Source organism: Pithys albifrons, chromosome 13, assembly GCF_047495875.1.
Source record: "Pithys albifrons albifrons isolate INPA30051 chromosome 13, PitAlb_v1, whole genome shotgun sequence".
NCBI lineage: Eukaryota > Metazoa > Chordata > Aves > Passeriformes > Thamnophilidae > Pithys > Pithys albifrons.
Genome location: NC_092470.1, coordinates 11,469,992 through 11,497,586, shown reverse-complemented (window position 1 = coordinate 11,497,586; position 27,595 = coordinate 11,469,992). Strand labels below are relative to the sequence as shown.

Here is a 27,595-nt window from a genome sequence, read left to right as displayed (position 1 = left end):
TGCCCTGGTTCTTATTTTATGGCTTACAATGTACACAGACACACACACACTGTTTATTAACTTACTTGTAGTAATGCAACTATAGTTTGCTTCTTCAGTTACTACAGTTGCATTACTATCCAATGTTCCACTCAGAATCTGGTAAGAAATTCTATGAAAGGTATCGTGTCGTCTTTTAAACTTAACTAGTCAATCAAGATTATGAAAAACAGTTCACACATCAAACCAATATGGGCAAGCAACTTGTATAAAAATATACTGTATAGAAACACAGTTGAAAAATTGCATAGAAAATATCCTTTTATTTAAATCGAAATAAGGCACGGTTTTACTAGCTATAGTTTGGCTGTAAAAATGCAAGTCTATTTTGATTACTTTTATGTCATTAACAATATTTTCCATAAAAATATAGGTGCAGGAGTAAAAAACCCTTTACACAGAGTGGGAAACACTCTCTTGTAAAATTTCACCCAATTTAATGTAATTCAGTTGTTGAAAATTTAAACGCATTTTAAATCAGGATCCCACATGTTATTGTCCTCCAGGCTGTTCAGTGGCTGCTGCTGTGCTTTCCTCATTTCCTGTGTAATCCAGGTGTTCCATCATCTACATGTAAAAAAAAAAAAAAAGAAGGAAAAAGTGATGGCTCTTCATAAAGAAATACTGCTTTCCCCACATTGATCCAAAATATTTGTTAGCTAAGAGAAATAGAATTAAACATTTGTTATAGGGCATTTTAGCAGCATACAGACAGGAAGTCCTCTTAGACCAGGAAAGTATTCAAGCTAAGTAATCAAAGCTCTACTAGCTAATGCTTTTCAGTACAAAAGCATTCTCCAACCGAGGACGCAAGTCCTCTACAAGAAATTAAACTTATGTGTCAGAAGTATCTCAATTATTAAATACAAAGAACAAAAATTAGGGTTAAGCAAATTTTTCAAAGACACAGTTTTCAGAACTGTTAAGTAGACTCTAGGATCTGACCTGACATTTACAGGTAGCAAGCAAGAGCTGGAACAGAAAAGACTGGCTTTCTCTTTTCATAGCTGTAAAGGCTACCTATTACTATTAGTGAAAACTAACTATTGGTAACATTTCTTTGTAAATTTTCTTTTTATTTTAAAAAGGACAAAGAAAATGGAACTATGAAGTTCTGCAACAGAAGAGAATCTAAACCAGAATATTATAGACTGATTATAGATTTCAATTAATATAACTGATTGAATCACCTGAATAACACAAGACAAATTTGTACTTGTCCTGACTAACAAGTCCCCTGTTTCCCTGCCCACTGCTGCGTTGCTGGAGGGCAATGAAGCCCCTGTTTCTCCCCTTGGGTCAAGGCATTGAACGAATTACAGATGTGAAGTACACGTTTGTTAGCACGACAAACTGAGACCATCAGTTTCAGGGCTTCAGAATTAAACATAATTAACCAGAGGCCACGAACTGTACAGTTTGGTAGCTGAGAGCCACAGACAGAAGACACAGAAGTTGTACAACTAATGCTGAAACACAGAAAGCATCAAGCAGCTCAGTGCCCAGTGTGGCAGGATTACTAGGACAAGGGATAATGCTTTCAACATCCAAAGGTAGAAAACCACATGGATGTTCTTCCATAGTGCCATATCCTGCCCAGGAGTAAAAAACCTCCCTCTGTTTCTATGAAACAGCTGCTCACTGTGTGGATTCTGATCCAAGCTGGGCAGATTCCTACACAACAGTTTTCTTGTTTACTAGCACCCACTGAAGAACCCTTGGCAACACAAAGCCAGGTTCTGGCACAGTTGTGTAGTACACATTTATGTGGTGTAACTCTATGTACAGGGCAAAGAGATTAGTCCCATTAACTTCTCTCTTCTTCTCTAGCTGTGACCCATCTCTGTGCCTTTCCTTCTTTTATGCTAACAGAATCATTTCATTGCGAGTACACAACATACCTCATAAAGAGCAGGTTTCAGTCCAGCCACACCAACATGATGTGCAGCTGACAGGTCCAAAGAACAAGTCAGTGGGGTTTGGGTAGTGCTCAGGAGAGCCCAGAGACCACAATATCCATCTGACTGAGACCAGAAAAGGTCCTTCACATCCCTCTCTTCATTTGTCAGAATTAAAACAGTAAGAATGAAGGCAGACACCAGTCTTGCCAATAGAGCTAAGAAGTGAGTGACAGCGGCAGCACCCAGCAGTGAACATCCAGGTCCTGTGCTAATGACAATCTTGCACACATTGCAGTATACCCAGAATTTTCTTCCTGCACTGACCAAAAATCCACATCAAAAGTCACTGAAAGCAACACACTCCCTACAATTACAGAACTCAAACCATTCCTTTGAATGAGGATTAAGTATTTGTTTCCAGGATAAAACAAGAACAACCTCCCTCCAAAGTACCATATTAACACCAAGTCATGCCATATATATTCCTTTGTCCTAGGGAGGACCATCTAACAGCTGGCAAAGAGCAGGTCATTTTGGTAAGCACTGACAAGATGCTTCTAGAATTAACACTGCAACAATTTGGTGTATCCCATAGTCAAAGATTCTTCTCTTAATTCCACAACACTGTAAGTAGCAAAAAATGTACTTTTTTGTATAAATGCCAGTGATAGCACCTGTATTTAAATTTTAAATTCTCAGCCTAGTAATCAGATTTTTAAGTTAACTTTAAACCCCCCCAAAAAATTTAACAATGCCTAGTAAAGCAACAAGGATGTTTAAGTGTTTTGTGGGGGGGATTGTTGTGTTTTTTTTTTAATGTAAATGTTAAAAGGCTAAAAAAGCCACCCCAGCACATTTCTAATCTCTCCTCCACGTTGAAGGAGAGCGCACACTTGAAGTCAGAGACAGGTGCCTCTCTGAAGTATGAGATTGCATTAAGCAGCTTTCCCCTCACACATATCTCCGTTGTAGATTCTCTCAGGGCAACTCCGTCCTCAAAGCCTCTCCAGAAGTTGAAGGAATCTTTGTGCCAACCACCTGCAAGATGAAGGCCCCTCGCTTCAATCCTGGACAAAGTTGTTGTTTTAACCCTCAAAAGAGCCAAAGCAACCTGACTGTGCATTGTGAAGAGTTGAACATTTTTAAAGTGGAAGAGACTCCGAAGCTTTGCTCCCACATGGATTTTGTTCCCATTAAATCCTGACAGGTTTTAATGGGAAGGTGTTAAGACAACTTTGTAACTAAAACACATGTGTGTTTAACTGTTCTCCTAACATGGTGAACTATTAAAAACTAAACCCACCAAACTCACCCCAAACAAACCTCTCCCACAAAACCAAACTAGAAATGGCAATAGAAACTCCTCCCTGTAAGAGTTCACAGTACCCATGCACACACTTGCCTGCAAGATTCACTTTGATGATGTTGCAATCACAGAATTCTAAACAATTTAACAGTTATGATGAATTTGTGAGTATTTCAAAATGTGATTATAAAAATGCTGGTACTAAACAGCAGGTGCACGCTGTGTAACATGCCAATGCCAAATCTGCTGATTTATTACTTCAAACAGACATAAGAAGTGCTAAACAGCAATACTGTCTATTTAGGAAGCAGGAAAGTAGGTACATTACTGTCATAAGAAATCCCTGTGCTACAGTGAATAGTTAAAATGTTTTCCTGTGCAGCAACTCATTACAGCTCAAGACTACTCCATAAAAAAGCCACATACAGCATAACCAGAATTTAAGACTGCGTCATTATGCAGAAACAGAAATTACCTCAGCTATGAATTATGGGACCTCAGAGCTATCTTGGGCAGTCAAGTATTTGTCATATATATAAAGCAGAAACTGAAAAACTTATTTTAACAAACTCATCCAAGAACTTGAGTGCACACAGTAGAACAGGAGAGTTTTAAGTTATAAAAATACAGTCTCACCATCTGTTTTTAATTTCCACTCAACCCCTCCCACTTCCTAATATCATCTTCGGTTCATATCAAATTTCTTTATTATTAAGGCTTTTTAATGAGACTTAAATTGTTTAAGTACTCTTTATTAGAAGAAAGAAGTTAGTGAGAAAAGTACTTCTTAGTTGCGAATTTAAGACACAGCCAGGCAGAGTTCTCCATCTCAAATTGTCTTCAGTGTACAGGGCAGACACCCTACACTTTATAAAGAGACGTGTAACTCCAGACCAGCAACTATAATTCAAGATTATATTTAAATGCTTAAATTCCACAAGAAGTCAAAATTTGAAAGCTTACACTGCTCTCTCCAAGCTGTGTGGACAATGCAAATAAATACCATGAGTGTTGACAGTCATGAGCTACAGCCAAGAAAGGTCAAACCTCGCTGCAGTTCGGACACTGCGCAGCAGCAAAGACCACAAAGGCCTCTCTGAGCCCCGGCTCCCACTGCCAGCAGTGCAGACAGGACAGGGTGAAGGACACTGGGGAGCAGCAACACCACAGAGGGACCGCAGACACAGTTACTAAAGTCAAACTTACAATGCTCAGCATATAACGAGAGACAACAAAAGTGCTGTTCAGTACTAAGCAGGTTTTCATGACAACGCACGGACACAGAAAAATCAAGTGAAGGACTTCAAGGTGGGTAAGAGAAGAGAAACTAACACCAGCTGTAAATATGTGAAGACACTCCCAGGGATCTGGAAATTGAGAGAGTAGAGAAGCATATGAAGCCTGCCTTCAGGCTTAGGAATCACAGCTCTGTTGGTATTTAATATCACATTTTCCTGTATTCCTTTAAAAAAATAAAAAAACCAAAACACCTAAGCATGAAGACAAATTCATTATCTAGTCTTCAGTTCTACCCTCTTCTATTGAGCTATTCAGAGAAATTAAAAAGTAGATGCAAAAAAAGACTGAAAAGAGGAAGCAGAGGGGAAAAAAAAAGAAAAAAGAAACCATAAGATGATTTAATAAAGTTGCATTAAAAGAAGGCCATAATCACACCTTGTAGCAAAGGCGTCCTGGAGGAGTCCGATACCTAAATAAAATTCAATCAATTATTAAAATCATATACAACAAAACCAACAAAAATTAGAAAAGACCAAAACTCAGAAAAGCTAACTAACGAACTATTATTATGAAGTTTAGTCACTGGATACACTGTAGATGCTCTTCTACCCCCATCCTTAGGACACTTTGCTCTAACAACTGTGCAGGGTTTCTCTGTTCTCATGAGGACAAAGCAAACCTCCACACAAGTCTGGCCACCTTTGCCAATGGGGTGGCTCTGCTTCAGTCCAAATCACCACCGATGTAGCAAAAAATAGTCTTCTGACATCTTTCTGTATCTTTCCTCCTCCGACTGAGCATTGAAAACTGGAGATTTCAACCCTAGGCCTGTGTGGGTTGGGGTGGTTTGGGGTTTCATCCATTTGACTGGATTTTTTGCATGTTTGTTTGTAAATGCAGAAAGGACAGTTTGAAATACAGCCTTAGGTGAAGAGAACAACAGATGAGAGAGATCAACATTACAGCTTTTCAAGAGTGCAACTTGAATAACACTCTCTGGGAAGAAAAATTAATATAAAAATATTCTTCATAAAGTTATAGAAAAATAGGAGTTAGTGAAGTGACACAGAGGTGCTCAATAACAGACAAGTCTAACTTGTGGAGTGGGGGCTGAAATCAATATTTTAAATCATGCTAGAAATGAAGTCATCTGACCTCAAAAGAAGCTGAAGTTCACAGGAGTTTTAATCCTTCAAGAAACCAGTTGAAAGGACACGAAATAACTACTATGGCAACATAATTCTTTCAAGTATGAGTTTTGCTTGTACATGAAGTACAAGAAATTTTTGTCGCTAAGGAGAGCTGCCAAATTTACTTAGGCCAATCTTACTCAGAACTCAAGTGAGGAAAACAAACTGCAAAGCTTTCTGACCCCAACAAACCCAGAACTACTGAGCTTCATGTATATGATGCTGTTTATTTTCAAATGGCAAAGAGTCACCAATTCATATATAAATGCACAGTGAGCCAAACTCATTCTGACCCACAGAGAAACATTTCTATTCACTGGAGCTGTGAAAGGAGAAAAGCTGTTTTTGTAGACAAGAAGACTGGGTATATAGTTAAAGCTGAAAATCTTCAGAGTAATTTCACACAGCCAAACTCCATCTGAAGCAGGTGTAGAATATTAGATGAACAAAAGGTTTGGTTATAGTGTTTAGCTGTGATACTATAGGAGCTGCCTGCCTGCAGTTTTACATTTACAAGAATTACCCTTGACTTCCACTGACCTGCTTAAACCTTGAAGCCAGAAGTTGAAAAAGCAGGAGCTGCTCTTTCCTATCAACCTGACACCCACCTGCCCCTACAGCAGACAACCCCCTCTCCAAGTTCAGCAGTGACAGTGTCTGAATTCAAACTACACTGGGCTTTAGGTCTCAAGCAAAACGTAGAGTGATGTGAGCCTGGTCTGCCTTACGTGCAATGGCAGCTCCCAGGGGCTGGAGGCACACTGGGCTCCCACAGCAATCCCAGCGGGGGCATGTGCAGTGTCAGCACACAGCAGGTGGGGCTCTAAGGACTGCAGTCCCTGGGCAGTGTCAGACACAACTAAAGGGGGGTGCAGAATGCCCAAGGCAGGGTGCCCACAGTGTGTGCTGGGATAGGACGCATTTACATAACCCCCCCCAGCTATTTTGTTGCTGAGTGCTCCGTACAGTCCCGACAATGCAGGACACCAGTGATGCAGGGAAAGTCTCTAAAATTCCAGTTGATCACCAGCCCTTTTGAAACTGTCTCTAATACAGGACTAGTGCAGATTGGAGCCTGCATGCTTAGTTCAGTGACTCATATTATACCACATCAAGATGATAGATGAGGGATGTTCAAATATGAGAACAGATTTTGAAGAAAGTAGAACAAACTACTTCTCCTCCCTGAGTACTCAACCAGCTATTTCAACTCCCTTAAGCTTTTTTTGTGCCATGTCAACTCCAAGACTAAGATTTCCTAAGAATAAAGACTGCTTTTCCTTATTGGTTCCAGAAGATCACAGGAAGACTAGCAAAAACACAATTGCAGGTGATACATTACCAAGTGCTCAGAGAAGATACACTCAAAGGAATTAAGAACAAAATACCCAAGACATTCAGCCTACCTGGTAACTGCTTCCTTTCCAAAATTTCTTCATCTCTTTGCGCCTCCAGGCAACAAGTGAGCTGGTAATGAGTGTACATGGTACAAGATAGAGAAGGGCAGGTTGTCCCATCTTCATTAATGCCAAAACAACGAAAGTCAGCACCATACCAACGGCATAAGCTATAAACAGATATTTATACAGACACAATCAAGAACACGAGAATTTTTAGATTAAGTCGCTCATTTAGTAAGCCAGAATTAATTTTTTTAAAGCAGTATCTTTCTTGTTAATGTAACTGAAGAAAAGACAGACAATTGATTGCTCTGTATTTGCAAAATTTCTCAAAGCAACTGACTACCATAAAGAATAGTCACCTTAAACATGGGCAGGCACACTAAAAAGATATAAAGAGATTCTTGACAACATTGAACCTTTACCTGAAGAAAACTATCTAGTTCTGACATTTTAAAAAAGTTACCATGAAGATCAACAATACTGAAATATCACATCATTTACCGATTGTGCAGGAAATGTAATATATAGAAGATGAACTTGTTTGAACATCAAATCTTCGACAATAGGCAACCAGAAGCCCTTGAAGGAAAAAAAAAAAGAATAAAAGGAAAAGGATTAATGGAATGTCTGCCCATGAATTTTTTCTCCCCAATCTTCCAAATGAAAGCAGCATAAAAAAATTTCTAGTAAGACTTCCCATTATGGTATGTATCTTCTTCCCATTTATTTCTGGAAAGCCAAGAATCAGTTTAAGAAATCCTACAGTAAGCCCAGAAAATCAAAACCATAATGGAAATACGAGCCAAGTGAGCTTGGTATTAAAAGGGTTTGTTCTTTTAAGTAAGCTCTTAAGTAAGTTCTTTTAAGGTTTCTAACACAGAAGAGTAACTTATTTTTAATACTTTTCTTCAACAGGATTCTAATGCCCACTCTTAACATGCTGAAATTTTGCCTGCACATGCTTGACTTAAGTAGTTTGCTCAATACTCCAACTATGGCAAAACTCAGCTCTTCTGACAAATATGGAAAAACTTGGCAATACATTTTCTGTTACCTCACCTCTAATTACGTAGCCTCAGACACAAATCACAGAATACTTGCATTCTGTGAGATTTTGATGAAAGGCAGTTAATACTGACAACTGGATTTATCTTTGGGACTTGTATTTACACAATCCAGTGCAACAGAAAAGAAAAAACCTTTCGCTAGTTAAGTGTTCTGTAACACACTAAGCTTTCTTCTTCCATTGTGGCTTTTGTTGTATTCTGCACTGACAGATCAAGGCAAACTATTGCATTTGACTTAGTAATTACTCTGTGAAGAAGCCCTACTGTAAATCAGCTGAGAATCAAACCCCAAATATTTAACCGTAAGTTACAATTACCAAAACATTTGCTCACCTGGGACAATAATATCTCCAAAACCCAACAATGCAAATGGCAAGTCACACAGTGTCGATGCAGAGTGTTCAAGCCTAGGCACTCTAATAACCACAGGTAACTGTAAAACATTATTTCAGAAGCCATATAAATCTCATCTAAAGTATCCCGATGTTCTGGATTTTTTGGTTGCGTCAATTAATAAACAGTTTAAATATAATTAATTTATTGTTAATGTAGAACTTCAAAATAGGTAGAACCTAAAGTAAAAACCAGAAACCAACACAGAAAGAAGATAAAGCTTAAGGCAACAGGTAAGCTGGAATTTCAGATTTACAAATAATATTCGCACCAAAAAAAAAAAAGTTAAAACAATATTTAACCATATAATGGGAGTAACAAATCTGGATTATTAACCTAACTATGAAATACTGATCAATGATATCCAGGCCCTGAAGAGAAATTTGGACAGTCAGGTTTTCCCCAAAAGAATAGTCTTTTTAGAGGGAATAATTTAAAAATCCAGTATCTGAAATACAATCCTTACTTTCTCATGGGGAGCTGAGCGTTCAGTAGGGACTTCCACCAAGTTTCCATCACTCTAGGATCAAACCCAAGTCAACAGGTATTTAATACTTATAAGAAAATAGCAGAAGCTGCCACATTTTGTGAGAAAGTTATGCCGAAAAGCACACTATGAATTAGGTATGCAGAGTCAGTATTCTTATGCTGCACGTATTAAAACGACTTTCATACCTTTTCACTGTTTCCAAAGGGACCAGCTGCAACTTCAACCATTATACTTGCCCCATTCTGAAATTACAGTTATTTTTTCAAAAATTAGTTGTTTGATGCACCAAATCATACTACATTTACAAAAACTGTTTGTACCTCTGCTCACAATGCAGGATTGGAAAAATCCTGAACACCAAAGCAAATGCATGAGTATTGTACAGTGTTATACAGTATTGTTTTGCATTAAAAACATGTAGTCCAGCCTAAAGTAACTGTAAAAAACACCCCAAACAACAAGTCCACTAGATGTAGCTGGAAGTTCAGATAAAAACATGTCAGCTTTTTCTGCCATGAGCTTTTCTGCTTCAAAATAAAAGCAGGTAATGTTTGCACACAGTTCACACTACACTGCAAGTGAGCACGGCAGAAAGGACTAGAGCATGTTCCGATATAGGGGTGTTCAAACCAAAAGAAGGGGAAAAAAATGGAGGGCAGTAATTTCTCATCATCACTGTCCCTCAGCTGGGGACAGTTTACTTTTGGTCATGTGATTGCCATAAAAATTTAGGCCATTGTTGTCTTAAATGGGGAAGAAAGAAAAGAAAGTTATCTTTTCCTTCTGGATAATTATGAGAACACTGATGTGTTGGACAAAAACACTGCCCCAGTGACCAGACATTTTTGTTAAGATAAATTCACAGACCTACCTTTGTGATAAAAGGTGTTATGAAGACAAAAAACACATCATATAGAAGGAGAAGGCCTAGAAGTATTACACAGGACTGGCAAAAAATGAGAAGAAAATATTACTGTGGGTTTTCAAGGATTACATAGCTAGATTCTGGTACCACCATGTGAAAACCAACCCAACCCAACACCACACCCCACCATGCTTTTTAATCTGGCATAACATTTAGAATAGGGTTAGTTTCTTTTAATAATTATTAAAAATTGTAAATACTGTAATTTTTAATATATATTTCTTGAGTATTGAAATCCCAGTTCCTGACAGTAAACTTGCAAATTCATGGCAGTAGAACACTATGTTAAGGTAAGCAACTTACAGTACCTTGAAGTTGGGCATTTTCAATGTTTTAATGAAGTTTAGGCAGAAGGCAACTCCCAAAATATCTTGCAAAATCCAAGCCCACCTAAAAATAAAAATACACTTTTACAGGTTGTTCTAAGTACTGCAGGAATCCAAGTGCAATAATGACTTTAGATTTTGCTAGAAATAGCAAGAAGATTTTCTTTGAAAGCAAAGAATTAGTTTTAAAGAATTATTGCTACCAAGCCCACAAAAGTAATAGTTTCAGGATGGTCAATTTACACCAACCTCTGACCATAAATAGGTAACTCTTTTTTTGTTCTGGTAATGGTTGGGATAGTTAATTTTCTTCACAGTATGGGTATGGGTTATGTTTTGGATTTGTGCTGAAGATAATGTTGATAACACAGGGATACTGTATGTGCTGAGGAGGGCTTACACAGAGCCAAGGCCTTTTCTGCTCCTCACCCCATCAGTGAGGAGGCTGTGGGTGCAGAAGTTGTTGGGAGGGGACACAGCGGGGACAGCTTGACCCCAACTGACCCACAGGGTATCCCAGACCATGTGGTGTCATGCTCCGCATATAACGCTGGGGCAAGAAGGAGGAAGGGGGTGATGTTCACTGTGATGGAGTTTGTCTTCCCAAGTAACCATCATGTGTGATGGAGCCCTGCTTTCCTGGGGATGGCTGAACACCTGCCTGCCCATGGGAGGTGGTGAATGAATCCCTTGTTCTGCTTTGCTTGCATGTGCAGCTTCTGACTTATCTATTACCTATTAAACTATCTTTATCTCAACGCATGGGTTTTCTCACTTTTACCCTTCTGGTTTTCTCCCTCATCCCACTGGGGGTGGTGCAAGCCAACAGCTGTGTGGGGCTTGGTTGCCAGCTGGGGTTAAAGCCCAACACTGTTCTTCATCAATGTTCTACAGAGGAAATGAGTTGAACATGGGCTATACGAGGGCCTTGGTGTTCACCTGTGTGACTGCTCACTTGATTGAGAGCCCTGCTGAACATCTGGCTTAAGATGCTACCTGGGATGCACTATAATATTTGTGTACTTGTGGTCCTGTAGCTCAGGACCCAAGGTCCCCATGCTACTCTGCATCTCTTCCTCCTGTGGCAATCCTTAGCAATCAAGCTAGTTCCTCCTCATCTGCACAGTTTTTGTAACTTCAAATTACCACACAGTTCATTTGCATAGCTTTGTTCTCTATTACTCCCATGCTTGTTAAGCTTCATACTTTCATGACTTTTTTGAAACTGGCACTGGAGTTTAGAAGGATGCTACACACCAGGATTAGTGGTACGACGGGAAGTTCATTAATGCCAATTATTCTATTACTCTGAAGGCAGAATGCACCACTTACCTGTCTTCATTTCGAAACACTGCCCAGACAACAGCTGCTGCTGTGCAGAACACAGCCAGAAAAATAAGCCTCACTTCAATGGTTTTGTTACCACATGTAATCCTAAAAGAAAATAATTAAATTAAAAGAGAAAGTCTGCAACAGCCAAAACACATGCCTGTGCTATCACAGGTCCCTAAGCTGACCAGGAGTTCTCATCCTAAAAGCTTCTCCTTTGCCCAGCTGTTCTGTCCAGGTGACATTGTTCTTGCAACTGAAGTACCAACCCTTTTCTGGACTACACTAAAACAAACCAAATTGGGCTTTGGTGGCCTCTCCTCGTTGTAGCAAACTCACCCAGAGAAGGCAGTAAGCAGATGAGTTTGTTTAACTCATTTGTGTCAGTTAACAATTATGTTAACTGAACTATGCCAGTGAGGGACAACCATGTCACGATTGCACAAAAGGGTGGTAGTGAGGAAAATCAATTTTAGGATACATAATATAAGATCAAAAATGTAGTAACTATGTATTGCAAAATTGTGAGCCAGTATCTGTTTCCCCCACCTACTCAATTTCCTGGGATAGTTCTTGAACTGATATTAACTGACAGAAGTAATGCCTGTCCTGCAGCTTAGAGAGAACCTGCTGTCTTTTCTACCTGATCTCTCCACCTTTGATGGGCTACTGGATCACCTGGCTTGAATACCCTCACTAAGTAAGAGAGGAACACAACTGCATGCTTCCAGGTTCATAAGCATTGTCCTTCTGGGGAAAAAGAACCATTTTTCACATTAAATATTCAGGATTATTGAAGTGAAAATACCGGGGAGGAAAGAGGGACACTCCCATACTCACTAACACCTGCAGGATATTTAACAGAGACTAGTAAGAGGAGGCTGCCTGTACAGTGGTAACACCCCACCTAAGCCACGACTGTAACCCCTACCCTCGAACATGGATGACAAGATCAATGTGTTGTCTTTGCAATAAAGTTAATACTTGGCATATGATGGGTACAGTATAGACCAAAATGAGGGGAAAAAAACCCTCCATTGCCTACAGTGTAGTACTTGCTCAAAATGGGATCAAATGTACAGGATTCCCCCCTTACAGAGCTCCTTGATGAACAAAATGAGCACACACAACAGACAATCAAAATTTCATAAAACCAAACTCAGAGAGCCAAGCAGAGCCTTTCAAATTTGACTACATCAATGCTTTCAAATAAAGGTAATGCAGAAAATCTCCCACAACTATCAACTGTTGATTATGCTACAGATACCTTTAATATCTGTTAAAGAAGTTTGCAATTTTCTTTTGTAACTATCCCACAAACCATACAGGTAACAGTTTGTCAAAACTGTATTTTCACACTACCTTGAGTAGTAACCAGAAAATCCCCAAAGGAAGCCTTACATTTATAATGACTTAAAGGTGTACAATACCTGCATTGCCCAAATGGGATTTCTCCTACTAATGCTGCGAGACAGTTGTACAGACTCATTGCAGATGCCAAGCAGAAGACTGATATTATAACATATACTAAATAAAAAGAATGAAGATGGGAATCAGTAACCAAAAAATAGCAAGCAGAAATCAAAAACAACAATATACATTTAGTATTTCATATTCAAAAGGCATCTGGATTTTGTGCTGGGTAATACAGTTTAGGGGTTACAGTGGATGGGTAGATGGCTGGACTGGATGATCTTGAATGTCTCTTCCAGCCTTGAGGGTTCTATGATTCCATGAGAAAAACTGTAAACAGTTACAGCAGTGCTTGGTACAGTCATTGGAGACAACAGTCAGCCAATGACAGGAAGTGCTGTATTCTGAGTGTCTCTGCCATGACAAAGTACTCACCAAGCAAAAACTTGACTTAGAGGTATCAGAATTGCATTCTAGTCAGATCTTCACTGACAAAAAACTAGAACCAAACACCAAACCCTAACTATTAAAAAAACTTCTCATCCAGCAAACTCTGAACACTGCCATGCTCCCAAGAACATTAACTTAAATCATATACTTTTTTAACTTGTTGCTATACACCTCTCCTCCACATTACTTCATTCAGAATAAGCACTGTCATTGCAAGACAGTTGAAGAAAACTTCTCTCTTTTAAGTAGCAAGTGCATCTTTTCAACCCTCAACTCACACAAGGAGAGAACAATTAAAAAAATATATTCCTTCTAGTTTGGAAATCTAGATTTTCAGACCTAGACACCTAAAATAAGATTGTGTAGAAAACTAAGTCAAATGAGATTATTCTGTTTCTTACCTAACCACTTGTAGAAGAAATAAAGCAGGACCAGCATGACACAACAGATGGCAACAAACAAGATAACTGTTACAGGGGTGAAGGTAACATTTTCTTCCTTCTTTCTCCTGGTTTCTCTCTCCCCCGGACTTGCTATTGTTTTCAGATTCTCTCTGTTTTAAGAAAAGGACAAACACATTTACCTCAGATAGCAGATTATGAAAACCCTTTACTACTATAATTGTTGATTATAGAGCATTTAGACTGACAGAATTTCAGTTTAATCCTTCATACTATTATTAGACTTAAAACCAGAATAAAATGGTACGAGCTTCTTGAGTTCTCCCCATTTTTAATGAAGAAACCCACTTCCAACCTGCATAGATCACAAGGAAAAGATTCTAAACTGCACTCCTTTCCAACTGTGTGGTGCTTGCCAACTTTAAGGAGCACCCAAGTCAAAACTCTGATCAGTGTGAAGAAAAGTAGTCCAATACTCTTGAATTTCTTTTCAGGATGCACACACTCAGCTCTATCAGGGCACCACCTCTGACTACAGAATTTCTTTGGCTAAATGTAGACAATCTGATAAATATGTCTAAAATACGTCAAAATAACGTGTGTTGTACACCAATTTAAAACTTCAATTAGATATTCAGTTTCTGCAAAACCCAATCATGGTAGCAGAATGAAGCTGGCTAAGTACTAGTTCCTTTACCTTTACACCTTGTAATTACAGCATAAGTGAAAGAGAGGGGGTGTAATTGGGGACTTTCACTGGGACTAAAATTTCTGTTTATACACACTCCATATTTATACTGCACCATGCAAAATAAGGAGACTTAAATTGCTGTGTTTGTTCTTTGAGCGGATAGCCCTTCTACTCTTTAGTACAGACACTAGTGCAACTTGCCCATCAGATAACATGTTCCTGACAGATCCCAGGACCTACTACAAAATGCTGAATTCAGCACAAATAGCTACACCTTCAAAAGAGAAAAACCCACAGGAGCAAGGCATTTTGTTAGATGAATCACCTTCTCAGAAGACATGCTTTGAATAAGCAGCTTTTAAAACAAAGCTCAGCCTAGATTTATGAAAGAGCACTTTCACAAGTTTAATAAATTACATCCAGGTATTTTTCAATATGGCAGACAGCAGCACATTTGGTTATTTTAGCAGTCAGTGCAGCCACACCCTGTAGCACTGCAGGGTGAAGAAGAAACATAATCAGGTCGAATCTTTAAAAAAAGAAACATACACACCTCCCCTCCTTCTGCTTCTTTAATCTCTTTAAAATCACTCATTTGCTTAACTAGTGGGAAAGAGGAAGCTGCTGTTATCACATACAACCCTCTCCCTGTTGTTCTGGGGAGCAAAGCACCAGAACCCCACTGAGACATGGAAGGTGGCAACACACACTGGCCCATCCAACACACACAGGCAGCCAAGAAATACTACAGAATAATACCATGTTCTCAAAGAGAAGCTATAGCCAGTTAACCCCAGACTAAAATCAGTTCTGTGCATCACTTAAAGCTGCACACCCTTCAAGCACAGTGCACAAACCCCTGCTACTCCTTGTTTTCTGCTTTTGCCATGTTCTACACTGCCTCTCCCTCCTCTTCCCTGCACAAGGACTGCTGCTGTCCCCTTGCCCTTGCCTGGTCCTGGACCTGCTGCTGCTCCAGCTTTGTTGCTCCACCAGATAACACACAAAGCTGAAGCAGATAAGCCAGGCTGGACTTTACCTGGAGCCAGCCAGACTCAAGCAAACTGTGTTTCCCAGTGTTCCTCCTGACAGGAGTGCTGCACAGCCAGCTGGGATGGAGCAGCCGTACAGATCCCTGCCAATGCAAACACTACATGCAACTATACATGTACCTTGAATCACTGGACTTTAAAGGTGTAATTAAAATACCTAATTCTATTGTGGATATTGGAGAATTATGATGCCAGTTACAGTGTGTTTGGTAATTTGTCAAAATGTTAACTCATTCCTCCTTCCAAGATCTGCATTATCCCTCAGAGACTATTACAGTGTACTACTCAAGGCTCCTCAAAGACCTATGGTGATTTTTCAGAGGTTGCAGAGCTCAAAAATTTCAGGGCAAAGCAGCTAACTGCACTTGGATCTTCTACTTTTATAACTACCAATAAAAAATAATTTCTCCCTGATCATAGTGACAGTTTTCGCACACTTTGCAGACCAGGTAATTTAAGCAGCTCCATTTCACACACTTACAGCTCTGCTACTCCGCTCCAGTAGCCTCCCAGCGCCACTGTAGACACAGCAATCAGGAAGATGACAACCATACTGTAATCAAACTGGGGCAAAGGTGGTGAATACAGAGTCACATTAACTTCATTTCCAAGCGTCTGAAAAAATAACACACAAGTTGGTCCACAAGGAGAATAAATTGTATGGCTTATTTTCCAACAAGATGCACATCATGATTTCCTGCTCTTGATCTACACAATGCTGAGAGGAAGTTTTCAGCTGACTGCACAAGCCATTCCATATATTTGCCACAAAGCAATGCTTTCCATGCTACCTTTCAGGATGGTCAGGTTTGGAAACAACCCTATTACTACAGCTGTGGAAACACAGGGATACCATGAGACAAAATGGTATTCTTTGCATTCTTTCCACACATCTCAGAAGTTGTGCCTCTAGTCCAAATGCCTTCCTCAAATACACCAAGTACTATCAAAGACATCTGCTTTGCAGCAAGGCATATCTAAGTTAATCAACTTGAAATACAAAGTCACAGGTCCCCTAAAATATCAGCAGAGATCTACCTCTACCTCTTGAAACCCCAAACCTCACAGTTCGGATACAGGTAGAGACAAGACGCTTCAGACAGAACACGGTGAAAAGTGAAGGTGGCAGAAAGTTATTTACTGACTGCTTTACACAAATGTGATTTGAGATGGATTCAAAAGAAAAGCAAGCAATTTCACCTTACTTAAAAAATTTAAGATCTAAGTAAATGAAACACTCGGAGGACATTGAAGAAAATGGAAGAGCACACTGAGATGTAAATGGTACTGAATTGTACAAAAATCTTGAAAGTAAAATCAAGACATTCCATTTGACTGAAAGGTGAAACTTAAGAAGCAAAGAAAGGATGATAATTCGACAGGAAATGGAAGGTGGTAGGGAAGACATGCTTGCTGTTGCAGTCAAAGGAAGTTAAGACATCTAAAGAAATCATGCAGTGAGAACAGACTTCAGAGATGCTGCAAAAAAACCAGATTTGTTTACAGTCTGCAACTAAGATAAAAGCAGGAGAGAACATGCCAGGCAGGTTTAGCTACAGGAACATCAAACTGGCAGGAAAGAGACTGAATGGGAAGCCAGTAGTGCAGTGGAATACAGTGGTCACATGGGAAGAAAGCTGATTCATTTCAGCATCTGAGTTGTCCAATTACAGATAATAACCTTTCTGCAGGCTAAAGAAGTCAGAATCACTTTTTTGCCTGAAGTTATGGAAGTTCAGAAAACAAGGAGTAAAATTAAATTCCAGTGAAACATTACAGTGTGTGAAGTGGAACATAACATTAAAGGGAAAAGAAACCCATTCAAATTACAGCATCCTCTATGCAAAAAAAAACCAACACCAAACTCCAAATCAGACTCAAAAAAGTACCCAAACCCTCAAGAAACTTAAAGGCTTATACATTTTTAGTATCCAATTCCAACATATCTTAATTCAATTTTCCCTTAAAGTTTCGTAATCTTCCAAAGTACAAATCACAGTAGAATCTAGAGCAATTGTTTCCTTTTGCTCCTACTGTTCTTCTCTTCACTAAAAATCTGAAAAGTTTCAATTTCCTCTACAGGGAGCACTAGAATCCAACAGCTTGCATCACAGAGTAACACTGCAAGAGAGCTGCCCACTGACTGGATTTGTGACATTCTGCTATTGCTATCAAGGCTGTCTCAAATGGTGATGGCCAACAGAGAGGAAGTGCTGAAAGAAAATGTCAAAAGAATGCTTATACAAACTAGTTACCCTCAGCTGCCTTTCTCTTCTAAGTAAAAGGAGAAAGCTGGGAGCCCTACAAAGCATTAGACCAGAAATACAACTGTAGTAGGAACAGTGCAACAGCTGACAGATTCTAAGCAGCACATATTCAAAACAACAGCTTCCAGTGATATGACAGAAGCCTCTGGCAAAAAACTAGAGCAGAACTAGGAAAGGATCACTTGTAGTCTAGGCTGTGTTCCTCACCACTTTTATGAAGGTGGTCTCATTCTCAGGCAAAAACAACTTCTTTGATTCAACAGCAGTAGGAGACATCATCTGGCACACCAATATATATACCAGCAAAGTTGCTTTGGTGAATTACAATGGCTGTACAGAAGTGACTCTACATGACACCACCCTGAGAACAACTGGGCAATAAAACGGTGCAGAGAAGACTCAGAACCAATTTGGGACCTAACCTTGCCCTAGTTCCCTTTCATGTTACTAGGGCATCCCAAAATCACTAAACTAAGCAAAAAACACTTGTCTGACTTGAAGGAACAAATCTGAAGACAAAGGACAACCCAAACCAAACCACAGTATTCATCAAAGCTGTGGCAGACTGAGAACAGTCATCACAAACCTTCAGTAATGTCAGTGGTCAGCAAGTACCAATCTTTAATTGAACAGACAGCAAACAACCAAAGTTCTATAAACCTAGGCAGTTTCAGTTTGCATACTTACCCAAGACAACCTCCCATGGCAGCTCTGAAGATTAAGAGCAGAAAAGGTGAAGTGAGCTTGTAAATTCAGCCCAAGAAGCTAAAACTACACAGGTTAGGGCTAGTCTGTGCTGCTCACAGCAAAACATGTGCAGTGCAACTCCTGCTTAGCAAAACTACTTAACACTAAATAAAAAACCTAGAAACAATATAACAACAACAGAAAAAGACACACTGAATTAAAAATACTGTTTTCTTTAAAACCCTTCATTCTATATCCTAATATCAAACATCAAGGAAAAGAAACTCCAAATACTCCCAAAACAAACTGCCCTGCTTACAAAGCGTAGGAGGTACCACAACTGCTGTATTTTAATGACAAGCATTTGGCATCTCACCATGAACTCATCAGCAGAAACCCAAACTATACTGCCTAACCACTCTGTAACAGATGCTGTCATGCTATATAAAGAGAGAGCTCATCATCTGGCAAAGACAAAAAACCCTTTCACCCTCTTCAATATCCAACCTGATAAGTGCTTCCTGCCTGAAAAGCTACCGTGCCACAGCTACAAGATCAACTGTTGTAGCTTTTAAAGGAACAGCCCTCTCAGGCTGTAGCATTTCACATCTGTCAGGCATCTGCAACTGTATACAAGTCTACTGGAAGACAGCTTATCCTGTTTAGCAGGAAGACTTCTAAGATTTCCCTGTCTCCAGTTAGGTGTTTCCCATTCTTAGCATTCTAATCAATCATTCTCTCTCATTCACTTGAGTTAGGAAGACTAGCACTTCCATGACTTGCTGTCTACCCTCTTCTGAGAAGCTGAAAGCAGTGTCTATGCCCATTCAAATCAGACAGACATCTGTATCTAACCTGAAATTATTTTATTTATTTCTTCAAATACCTACATTTATACAAACCATAACATACTGAAGTCCTTTTACTTACCTGCTGCATATCTACTATGTCATTATATCTTATAAGAGCAACTGGAAGAGTCACATCTTCAAAATCAGTCTTGTTATCTGAAATAGAAGACTAAGAGACAAAGTGTAAGTGGTGAGTATGTTGAGCCTATTTGCAAACCAGGTTATCCTTCAAATTTCAGTGTATTTGGAAGAAGCTAAAAAACAAAAGGCTCATTCATTGCTCTTTGCAAAAGGTTAATGAAGACAGACGTACTTAAACTAAAGCAGGTCATAGTACCAACAAGTCTGGATTCATACAGCTCTTGTGCTTTTATGGTATCACATTGGATAATCAAAACTGGTTTTATTCTCTACATTTCTAAAACAAGATTAATTTTTCATGACAATCACGCAAATTCATAAATTGCACATATTTGTACAAACATGTTGCAGCTGTAATAAAGAACAAAAAAAGCAATAGAAGTATCTGTGACAATATCTCAATAGACCTTTTTTATTTTCAATTTTGTATTATATTTTTCTAGCTTGTTTTTCTCATACATATTACCTAAGACTACATGGAGTTCAGAACACATTAAAATTAGGGAATGATAAGGACAAGTATTTGCACTCAGAAACATGACTAAAGACACAAGGAAGAGATTAACAATACAATTCAGCTGTAGATACTGGCAGCTGATACAACCCAGCACTGAGAGGTAACTGACTCAGAACATCAGTCCCACTACAGCACTCTGTGGGAAGGGTTAATGACTCCTGCTGGAATCCCACCCATAGCCAGGTCCTCTGCTTTTGGCTTCTCTCAGCTCACCCTGCACAACACTGCATGGGACCAAACAGATAAGACTATTTCACTGCAGAAGAAAACTGTGTTGGAACTTACCAGCCTAGATTTACTGGCAATCAACAGCATTTTAGCACCCAAACTTTGTGCAATTCTTGCTTTCTCCAAAAAAGTGCAGTTTCCTCTCATCACTGCCACTGCTTTGTCCTTCATTACGCCAGAAGGAGCTTCAGATGAACTGCAGAGGACTGTAGAAGTCAGGTTTTCCAGAGTCCTGAAAGTCTGCAGCGAAAAGACACATGCTAAAAGTAGGAAATTTGATACTACAAACTAACCTAGATGAGTGCATTACTGTGCTTCTTAACTTCAGGTTTGCTAGAAAGAGGTGTAGCAGAAATGAACCATTAAATCATGAATATAAAATGACAGCAGCAGTTTCTGCAGCCTGCAGTACTGAGGGACATTCAGAGCAGCATAGAGCTGACATAACTGGGCTGTTTCTAGATGCATTTTCACAAGAGTTGTTCCTGTAACTTAAACATATGGAACTGGTTACACTGGAAAATCCCTGCTTGCAGTTCTGGGGAATCCAATGTATACTCTGTGGTATTTCCAGGCTTCAAAAGCCACAAGAGCACTGATGGATACAACACAATCAGAGTTCCAAAGAATAACACTTATTCAAAACCAGCTGTTAAGTCTGATAATGTAGTACTTATTGCAAAAGATTAATTAAAAACATTATATCCTTATTTCAAAGTTTAATTTCATATTGACAATTATCTTTAAATTATTGTTAATTGTCTTTAGCCATTAGGATATCTTGACCAACTAAAGTGGCCCAGATGACTGGGGCAGACACGATTTTTACTCTGTTTTACATTGAGTTAAACTGCGAATGAATGGTAGAAGGGAAGGCAGAGTGCCTTGATCACCCCTCAACACAAAGTATGTCCTGTTTATATGAAGAGTGCCTAAAGGATATTTATTTCTGCCTAACACCAATACACTCAGAAAATAAGGCATGATGATACATTCCAGATAACCTGCTATCACACCACACGTTTTCAAGACAATTAAACAGTACATCAAACTGATGAACCCATATAAAAACATCTCTTTCAAAAGTTTATCTATTTTGTAAAAAAATAAACAGAACTTTAACTTCCAAGGATAAAACTTGGACATAATGATAAGAAAAAAGAACAGTAAATGAATACACAACGATTTAAAACTGGTTTTAAGTACAGAGAGAGAATCCCCTTTGAAAACTTTAGCAGCTCACTTTTTAAAGGATAGAAACATTAACTACAGATTTTTTTCGGGGGAAGGAGTGGACAACATGACCCAAAATGGTAAATATTCAATGTAGCACTTATTTAACTCAGAATTTTGAACACCAGTTATAGCTGATCCAAATTCATACTGCATTTTAGTTTTTTGAGAGAGTATGACTACAAGCTACTTACAGCATTGTCCAGGCTTTTTGGAAGAGATGTCCACTTAGAATTGTAAATGATGCAGTAATCCTTTGTTACAGGGGGCACCCCAGCTCCCGAGGCGTGCAGGATCCCCTCGTCCGCAGCCACCTGCGACAAACCACGGCGTTCGGAATTAAGCCACGGTCAGAGTATCACTTACACACACATTCTACTAAAATGCTGTTTGGAAGAAAAAGGGCTGTCAGGAGAAAAGGAATTTATTCAATTAATTATTTTACACAAGTGACTCCATGAGGGCAGGGTGGAAAACCAGTAAGACTGTAGTTACTATATAACACTGCTTATCCTCTCTGCAAATACAATGTATTCATGACATGTACAGTTCAAGTCACCAAGCAGAAAACCAGCAAGGAACTCAGGCAAATGATTTCAGACTCTGTATCCCATGCCTTCCAAAAACTGTAAAATTCTACATGGAAAGCAATAGGAACAGTACATGGAAAGAGATTAAAGTCCTTCCCTCCTTGCAGACTCTAGAATTTCCTCTACTAATAAAGGTATGATATGACAATTCCTGAAATATTTTTTTCTCAAATAACAGTAAATACAGAGAGACCAACTAGTGTACTTTCAGAAGAAGTTGTGTAGTTAAGCAAATACTGGTGTTTCTTAAGATTAGAGTCCCTCACATAATATGATTTCTGTTATTTACCAATAAATCTGAATTTTAAAACTTATGACAATTTTATGACATGTACTTCTGCCCAGGCATTAATAAAGGTTAGGTATCCAAGTGGATAAACGGGCAGACTAAAGATTAGAACCAATTACAGCTGCAAAGTAGTGAAAACAAATAAACATAGTTTGTATCTCAAAGAAGCGTCACCTTAAGAAAATGGCAGATGATCTCATTTCATCTATTTGTCTTGAAACAAAAACTGACCTCAATATCCAGAAGTGTCATCAGATTAAAAAAACCCAATCCAGTCATAAATTCCAGATTTATATAAAAGAACACTGAGATATAAAGACAGAAGTGAGTATGGGGGAAAGCCCAAATACCTGTGAGATATACAACCCTAACCATTAGTGGTGCTATGGAGGCATTTCTCCTCAAGCTCACAGATTTGTATTCTGCAGTAAGTGTGAACTGGAGAGAAAAGAAAAGCATGTGATGATATTGTTTCAGAGGTTTATGTCTGCCTGGTTTGAATAGCAAAAAACCTTCTTCAGAGGAATCCATTATACTGGCCACAGTGCCTGAACATCTGCTGGGAGAACTGTGTCAAAGGGCCATTAACTGTTTAACATAGAACAGTTATTCAGCTGTCAGCTAAAATAAATTGTTCCTTGATATATGATCAGCACAAAATTATCAAGCTTCCCTCTTAAGTGCACTTACCTAAAAGTACAAACTAATGGCAAATTAAAAGCAGTAAAGACTTTCAATAGGTGCAAACCCCAGATGTTTTCATCCATTAAAAGCTCTTTCTGCTTCACCAAGTAGAATAATAAGTGTCTTCTGGGTTCCAGGAAATCAAGTGTTAAAGCTACAGAAGCGTAAATCTACCTAGAAGGAGTGATTCCTTTCCTATTTGATATGCTGCTCTGTTTGGCAAGCTTCCCCTCTCTGGGGATGAATCAGGGAACTCAATTCGTCCTCAGGAGGTGGAGGGAGGCATGACCAGAGCATGACATACACCCACATGTATTCATTGCTGACCTCTAAAGACAGCACTTGGAAATTAAAAATTAGAAGAAACACTTTTGATGCACCTCACTTAGAACATCCTCACTGAAATCCTGGTGCATCCAGCTGAAGGTCTTTTATTTTCTAATTGCTTCAGTACCCTTCTTTCACAACAGACAGGGGTTACTAGTCTGGGCACGTGGCCTTGCAGTCAACTGTGCCACTGAACAAATCCTAATCTCAGTATACATACAAAAATTTTTTATTGAGCACATTTTCAATCTTGTTATTTGAGAGAAAGAAGAGTGTGGCCACAAAAATGGCTTCCAAAAAGATTAACATGCTTCTTGCTCTAGCATAAAAATGTTTCAATGTGGAGGCATGACAGCTGTTCTTACCTAAAGTAGCATCACAATCTCCTTTCACTTCAGGTTCAGATTAATTCCCAATGGCCTTTCACCTCCAAACAAATTCCTTCCTATTTTTGTTCTCTCACCATATTTCCTTCCCCTAGCACCTTTCAACATTTCCTGTGTAATTCCTTATGTTTTATAGAGAAGAAGTATCATTCTGTCCCTCACTCTCTAATTTTCCCAATGTGTCCCTGTCACTGCAGGGATATAAGCCTGGGCTAACTGCTGAGCTTTGGAGTGTGCCAGTAATCCCACCATGCAGAATACAGGGAGTCAGAGAAACCACTAGTCACACAGACCAAACCAAGTCTATATTTAGAACATCCATCACAATCAGCATTTAGATAAAGACATACAGAAACTCAAAGGTACAGAAGAGGGAGAAGGTATTCTGTACATAGTAAGTAACAATATAAAACCCACAGAAACATAAAAAGGTAGGGAAAAAACTAGCCATGAACAGAACAAGCATTATTTTGTTATTCTGACAGTGGCCTTGTGACACACACAAACTGTTCCTTCTTCCTTTCCTCCTGCAATGGGCCCATGCTCAGCGAGCAGCACTGGCCCTTCCCCAAACACCTACGGCCTTCCCGAGCACCAGCTCCCCACGCTGGTAATGGCAACATATTGTTCTTGAGGCAGAATGACCTGGGTCCAACACTCACCACTGCTACAACTGCACTTGTCAGGCAAAGGAGGAGGCAGGACAGGGGACCTGGAGTCCTACAGCAAGGCAGAAGCCCCTTCCCTTGTTAGCAGCAGGAAACCATTGTTTTAAGTAACAAAGCTCTTCAGAAAACCCCAACACAACGAGCAACAGCTACGTGGGACTTACGGACAGTGAGGAAGGCACAAGTGATTCACCCACGGGCATTCTGAAGGCACTCACAGACTGTGCTGTGCACCTGTCACATATCCAGTGGTCACTTCCTACACAGGAAGTACTCTGCATCCTATCTTACCAACACAAGATAAAAACTATGCCAAAATAAAGCAAACAACAATTAAAAAACCCCAAAAACTATTTAGTGGAGCAGCATTTAATGCAGATAAGCCCTTCATACTGTCTAAGAAAACTACAGAGGTTTCTGGGTTCCCCCTTGCACTACCCCATCTGGCAGAACGCAGTCTGCCGCGTTCCCACGGCAATGGACCCCGTGGAAAGGGAGAAGCTCCGGGGACGTCCGAACGGTGAAACCGAAACGGCACTGCAGATGAACAAGTCAAAGCCAGGACACATACACACATCACGAACTCCCCCCCTTTCCCGCACTACAATGTAAAAGCCTCTGGAAACATCAGGTCTCTCCACGCAGGCACCCGGGAGATCTGTTATCCCGGCTGTTATCCCAGCTCCCAGCGCCTGCCCGGAGCCGGCCCGGCCTGGCCGGGAACGGCGGGGCCTGTCCCGACGCGGCCCCGGGAGGCCCAAACTCCCCGGCCGCACTGCAGAGCCAAACCCCCGCGACGGGGAGCCGAGCCGAGCCGAGGGGCACGGGAGCTCCGGGAACGGGCATGAGGCGGGCAGAGGGAGCCCCTCGGCCGGCAGCGACGGGCGGCCCCACCGGGCAGGGCGCATCCCCGGCCAGCCCGGCGGTCCCGTCCTTACCGGCGGGATCAGCAGGGCCCCCAGCAGGGCCGCCAGCAGCCCGGCCGCCCGCATCGTCCTCCGGCGGCCGCTCGGGGAGGGGCCTCACTGGGCTCGGGCTCTCGACAGCCCCGCCAAGCCTTTCCCGGCTCCGGGCGCGGCGCCACTTCCTGTTCCTTGCGCCGGCCCGGCCCGGCCCGGCCGCGAAGGGTGCGGGGGCGGCGCTGCGGGGAGGCAGAACGGTGCGGGGGCGGTGCTGGGGAGAGCGAGAGCGGTGTGGGGCGGTGCTGGGGCGGGTGGGGGAGCGGCACGTCCCGCCCCGCGGATCTCTCTCTGTCTCTGTGCTGCCTCCTCCTCCTGTCGCCGCGAGTCGCGGCGGGGTCGGGCGCTGTCGGGGGTCCCGGGGGTGCGGGTTCGGGCGCGGACAGCCCCCCGGGCCTGGCACAGGGACCGGAGGCAGCCGCGGCTGCCCCGCGTCTCCCCAGCGGGGTGAGGCGCACACACAAACCACGGGCGAGGGGTGTGGTGATGCAGGATGTCTCATGTGACTGCACGATGTCTCATGTGAGAGCAACGAGGACAAGGAACAGCGAAGTGACCTCTTACAAAAGGGTGGGAGTTCAGAGATGTCTTCCAGGCTTAGAAAGCATTAAAAGGGCTGTGGTGCACCACATGTAAGAGCCTGCAGTGACTTGCAGCACGGAGACGGGGCTGAAACATCTCCGCGATTTATCAGCAAAGGAAGTTGAGCAACATCTTTTTCTTCACTGGAGGTTTTCCAGCAGTCCCGCCCTGCCCCTTCCGAAAGGGCCGGGTCTGCCTCGGGACCAGCGTGCAGGGAAGCTGAAGGGGCGAGGATAAGAAAGATTGCTGTAGGCAGAAGGGGATGTGGCCGTGAGCCAGCCGGCGGCGGCGAGAGGGAAAGGGAGATGCAAAAGAGTGAGGATTGAGCTGCAGTCCAGCATCAGTAAATCAGAGCCTTAAGTGGGTAACCCACTTGCTTTGAGTTGCTCACGAAGTAAGCAGTTATTAGTTATTACTGCTGAGGAGGGCGATTCCTGCACTTATGGTTTTCTCTGTGTGTCAATTTAAGGACAAAGGCATGTAAAACATCTACAGAGAACGCTCCCCACTGTATTATGGCAAATTTTCAGGAAGCTGTTCTGTTGCTGTAAAAATCTGAGTAATATTTATATACCTGTACATAAGTAGTGTTTTGATCAACAGCGATATTTTGATGGTAACAGACAAGCTTTTTTTTCCCCTCTGAAAATTCATCATTCTATCAGCAACAGAACAGGCTTATGCATCTTGTAGAATCACTGGGCTGTGAAAGTGTGTCTTAACAATTTACTGTGCTTAATCAATGAAAGATAATGGAACACTGTGACACAGATAATAATTCATGTTCTATGCAGAATTGGTATTTTTTAAAAAAACCAGGCTAGTACATTGTCCATCTGTGTATTTCTATTTTGGTGCTGTTGTCAGAGTAACCATGACACTTTATGTCAACTACTCTCTCTTCTCCTGAGTCTAACAAGATCTGCATGATGGATGAATACTGATTACTTCAATAAATCTGAGGTCTGTTATGAGCTAAGGGTATGTACACAACATTGGTGTTTAGACATGGAAGAAGTGTTTAATCAGATTCCATGGAGGCATGTCCTGTCCTACCACATACTAATCCCTCTCCTTGTGTTCCCCAGGAAAGCATAGCAGCTTTTATTCTGTCTGCAGCTGGAAAAAAATGGGCCAAGGAGAAATAGAAGTACAGTTTTCTCTAAATAAAAGGCAATTTCTGACTCAAAAAGTGTATGTTTGGTTTGATGTCCCCTGCCTTGATGCATGTTAAAAAGATATTTTAAAAAAATCTCTTACACTAAACACATATTCTGCATTCCAGTGGGACTGTGTGGGTTAGAAATACCTGCGCTGAAGAGTCCACATTTAGGAAATCAGTGAAAATTTCTTAGGTAATCTTTACTGGCAACTTCAGTAGTTTCTAATTTTTACTGTGAGCTTTAATGTGTAACTAAAACCAAAAACATGATCTAATCTCTAATTTCAACACTGAGAAGAACTAGATTTTGTTCATATATATTATTTCCAATGCCAAGCAGGAGAAATGTAGTCTATAAAGACCTTCAGAACTTGAAGAATTACTCAAAAGCTTAAAGGATCCTCCTCTT

At 40.7% G+C, this 27,595-nt stretch overlaps 1 protein-coding gene across 4 annotated transcripts; it reads right to left on the bottom strand.

Annotated features, from left to right (window-relative positions):
• Positions 1-282: 282 nt before the first annotated feature.
• SPPL2A (signal peptide peptidase like 2A) lies at positions 283-25,661 on the bottom strand. Of its 4 annotated transcripts, XM_071568027.1 has the most exons (17): positions 25,422-25,661; positions 21,734-21,853; positions 20,364-20,546; positions 19,500-19,589; positions 16,097-16,230; positions 13,873-14,024; positions 13,039-13,135; positions 11,612-11,713; positions 10,262-10,343; positions 9,900-9,974; positions 9,214-9,270; positions 9,005-9,058; positions 8,479-8,578; positions 7,580-7,657; positions 7,082-7,242; positions 4,921-4,954; positions 283-606 (listed from the first exon to the last, which is right to left on the bottom strand). In XM_071568027.1, the coding sequence occupies exons 1-17, from the start codon at positions 25,473-25,475 to the stop codon at positions 575-577; spliced, it is 1,605 nt and encodes a 534-aa protein (XP_071424128.1). In that variant the 5' UTR covers positions 25,476-25,661; the 3' UTR covers positions 283-574. The 4 variants fall into 4 exon arrangements, with proteins under 4 accessions (XP_071424128.1, XP_071424130.1, XP_071424127.1 ...); XM_071568029.1 differs by lacking the exon at positions 9,005-9,058 and having other exon boundaries at positions 25,422-25,659; XM_071568026.1 differs by lacking the exon at positions 4,921-4,954 and having other exon boundaries at positions 25,422-25,658.
• Positions 25,662-27,595: the final 1,934 nt, after the last annotated feature.

Excerpts from the sequence above, each read along its gene's own strand:
- SPPL2A (XM_071568026.1), bottom strand. The coding sequence starts at position 25,475 with ATGCGGGCGGCCGGGCTGCTGGCGGCCCTGCTGGGGGCCCTGCTGATC. Across the intron at positions 21,854-25,421 it reads GGGCCCTGCTGATCCCGCCG|GTGGCTGCGGACGAGGGGAT; the intron begins GTAAGGACGGGA and ends GGTTTGTCGCAG. Across the intron at positions 16,231-19,499 it reads ACATAGTAGATATGCAGCAG|ACGCTTGGAAATGAAGTTAA; the intron begins GTAAGTAAAAGG and ends TTATTTTTTCAG.